Raw genomic sequence first — 3,482 nt, forward strand, 5'->3', positions numbered from 1 at the left:
GAGGTTGTCCTTGGTGTCTCCAGCAGCAGCCCCACCTGAAACAGCTTCTCCAGGGGCTCCTTCTCCTTCCCTGGGGCCTGACCAGGCTGTCAGGGCTCTGCCCAGGGCCCCAGCCATCCATGAACAGGACAAACAAAACCAGGGGGATGGTGGCCACCAGTGCTTGCCACACCAGGTCTCCAGCTCAGCTCCAGCCCAAGAGCTGCGTGTTCCCTTCTGCTGACCCCTGCTCAGAGCTACAGGCAGGACAAAACCAGCCTGGTTTGCTTTGCCACTGATTGCCAAGAGATGCATGGAGCTGGTACCTGCCAGGCCCCTGGATCCAACTGTGCACGTGGATCTCTTCAGTCTTCTAGGGCAGAGGAACACCCTTCACCCAAGGATGACAGAAAAGATCTTCTAAGGATGGCCTGTCCGAAGGCTGCATGGACAAACATCTCTTAATGACATCTTGGCACGCTGGGGAGAGAAACCAGAAACCACCAGTCAGTTGGAGAAGTTGCCCTCCTGTTCCCATGCCCAGGTCATGCTGGTTGTGCCCAGAGCTGGGCCTAAACTTCCCCATGGATGCTCTGTTTGGAGGACAGCAGGAGAGCAGGTCATGTGCAACCTCCTCAGCAGCTGCCAGAGCGGGATGCCCATGAGCCCGCTGCTGTCTCCCAGCACTGGTATTCCCCCCGTGCCCAGAGATGAGGATCCACCTTGAGAGAGCCATCGTGGGAATAAGATCCGCCCCCAGATGATCTCCTGGCCCCTCCTGAATGGGTGCTTCCCCATGACCAGGTGGCACAGCAGGAGGCCCAGGGACCAGATCGTGGCTGCCTCGCCGTGGTAGCGTTGGTGCTGGATCCACTCTGGTGGGCTGTAGGACAGGGTTCCTGTGGAACACAGACACAGCTCAGCAGGGGGATGCTGCTGCTCCCAGAGCCCGGCCCCAGCATCCCTGGGCATGTGGGGGCTGCCCCAGAGGCACACGGGGTGAGCACTGCCCTCTCGCCAGCACCTGGGACTTGTGCACAAACTTGGGGATGGAAAAGAAGCCACTGGTCTTGGAATAGGGCAGAAGAAACCCAAGGAAGGCCCAACCATGACACACAAGGGAAAAACCCACCCAGTAGTGGAGAAAACCCACTCTCCCTCCCACCCAGAACAACTCGGCTCTAGCATCAATCCCATCCCAGTGCTGCACCCAGGCTGGGCCACGAGATGCCCAGGAGCACCCCCTGCGAGGGCTCACCTGCAAACTGCGTGTAGGCTGTGTCTTGGAGGAAGGCGCCACAGCCAAAGTCGATGAGTTTCAGCTGCCCGCTGGCCAGGTCGAGCAGGACATTCTCTGGCTTGATGTCCCGGTGTAGGATCCCGCAGCTGGTGCAGTGCTGCACGGCCTCCAGCACCTGGCGGAACAGCCCCCGCGCCTCCTCCTCCGGCAGGAATCCCCGCTCTGCAAGGAAACCTGAGAGCTCCTGGCACCGCTCCGGACGCTCCAGCACCAGCAGGAAGCTGTCGGGGAGCTCAAGCCACTCCAGGAGCTGAATGACACCGCCACAGCCATGGGACACCTTGGCCAGCAGCACGATCTCCAGGGGCGCGCTGGCGCCGTCGGGCTGCGGGAGGGGCGCGCTGGCGCCGTCGGGCTGCGGGAGGAGCGCAATGCCGTCAGTCGGGCCGAGGCCGTGCCAGGCCTGGGGAAGCCCTCAGCCAGGCCGGGATGCTCTGCGCCCTGTGCTGGCCCCATGCCCACTCTCCCTGCAGGGCTCCTGGCGGCTCCCACCCTGCCGGGCCCCGGCTCCTCGCCGCCCGGCACGGCCCGGCTGCTGCCGCTGGTCCCGCTCACTCACCAGCTCGCCCCAGTGCCGGATGCGATCCCGCGGCACGCGTTTGATGGCCACCTGCGAGCGAGGGAGAGCAGCGGGGTGAGCTCGCCGCCCGCCATGCCCAGACCCATCCTCCTCCTCCTCCATCCCCTCTGCCTGCGCCAACCGCCGGCCCCGCCGCTCACCGGGGCGCCGTCCGAGAGCCGCGTGGCCGCAAAGACGCTGCCGAAGCCGCCGCGCCCCAGCAGCGATCCCAGCCGGTACCGCTTCTGTAGGGCCTCCTGCGCTGTCCCTGCGGGCGGGACGCGCCTGTCAGCGCTCAGCCCGGGGCCAGCCACGGCGCCCGAGCGCCCCTCACCTGCCCCGGGCCCGGCATCCCCACCCGCCCCAGGCCCCGGTGGCTTGGGGCCGGCGGCCGCGCTGCCGAGCAGCGGAGCTCGGGCCGGGGAAGCCGCAGCGGAGGCGGCGGGATCGGCCGCGCCGCCTGTGTCCTCCGCGGGCCCCGGGAGGAGCCGGGGCCGGGACCGGGGCCGGGGCCGGGGCCGGGGCCGGGGTCGGGACTGGACCCTGCGTCGGGTCCGGGGCCGGGCTCGGGCCAGGTGGAGGCAAAGGGCGGCGATGCCGCCCCCGCACCAGGCACTGATGCCCGCCCAGCAGCGCCACCGCCAGTAGGGCCAGAGCCGGGCGGAGGCGAGACCGCGGCGGGACGGCCGAGGCCGGGCACGGGGCAGCCCCGCCCGGGGCCGGGGGCGGGCCAGGGGCATGGCCCGGCCCGGCAAGGGAGAGGGAGGCAGGGAGAGGAGAGGGACGCTGGGAAACGGACACCGAGAGAAGGGTGCCCGACAGTGGGAAAGGGAGAGAAACAGAAAGAAAGAGAGAAAGAGAAAGCAAAGGAGAAAGACTGTTCAGAAGTATCTGTTTTGGTGCTGCCGCCGCTACTGCTGCCGCTGCTGCTGCTGCTGCTGCTGCTGCCGCTGCAACTGAAGCACCGGGGCCATTCGTCCCCGTGTCCATTCCCCGCTCGCCCCACGAGCCCCACGTTCGAGCCCCACGAGCCCTAGGGACAGCCCCTCCGTCTGCCCAAACACGGGAACTTTGCAGCCTTGAGCCCAGATACAGAGCCCTGACTCCTGCGCCCTGGCACAGCGATCCCCTCGCTTGCTGATGTGCATTGTCCTTGCTGAGGGTCAAACGCTGCCAGGCCACCTTCCCTTGGGGTAGGATTCCTACCTGAGCCCAGCACTGCACTTACACCTCCAATGTTGCTTTCCAGTAAAAACAGGGGAAGGAAAACTGTGTGTGGCTCATGGTATTTTAGAGTGTCTAAAAATCACTAAGTCACCAATCTTAGAGGTGAGATGCATCTGGAATTACTGGGATGGAGCAGTGCAACATGGAAAAGGGGAGCATAGAAATAAATAGAGGAAAACACCTTGGATTGTTTCTTTCATTTTCATTTCACATCTGGAAAGCTGTTTCAGTTTTCCAGGAATCTTCTCCTGTCTGCTCTTCCCAAAAATCTCTCATGGAGAACAAGGTCAAGCTTCTGTCACAAGATTTGCCACCAGGAAATTATGCCACTGGTGAAATTTTCATTTTGACTGTTTGTGCTGGTTTGGGGCAAATTTTGGGAGGAAACCTCCAAAATGAGTCCGTCTAGAAAGCAAG

General features: G+C 63.8%; 1 protein-coding gene across 1 annotated transcript; it reads right to left on the minus strand.

Moving 5' to 3' along the window:
* Positions 1-352: 352 nt before the first annotated feature.
* On the minus strand, positions 353-2,587 carry LOC131570437 (serine/threonine-protein kinase pim-1-like; the record flags this gene model as incomplete). Its single annotated transcript, XM_058822799.1, has 5 exons — positions 353-459; positions 702-878; positions 1,238-1,604; positions 1,839-1,889; positions 2,000-2,587. Coding segments are annotated over 5 exons (1,290 nt in total), but the record flags the coding sequence as incomplete, so codon positions are not given.
* Between the last annotated feature and the right edge of the window lie 895 nt (positions 2,588-3,482).

The sequence above is a fragment of the Ammospiza caudacuta genome, chromosome 34 (assembly GCF_027887145.1).
Source record: "Ammospiza caudacuta isolate bAmmCau1 chromosome 34, bAmmCau1.pri, whole genome shotgun sequence".
NCBI lineage: Eukaryota > Metazoa > Chordata > Aves > Passeriformes > Passerellidae > Ammospiza > Ammospiza caudacuta.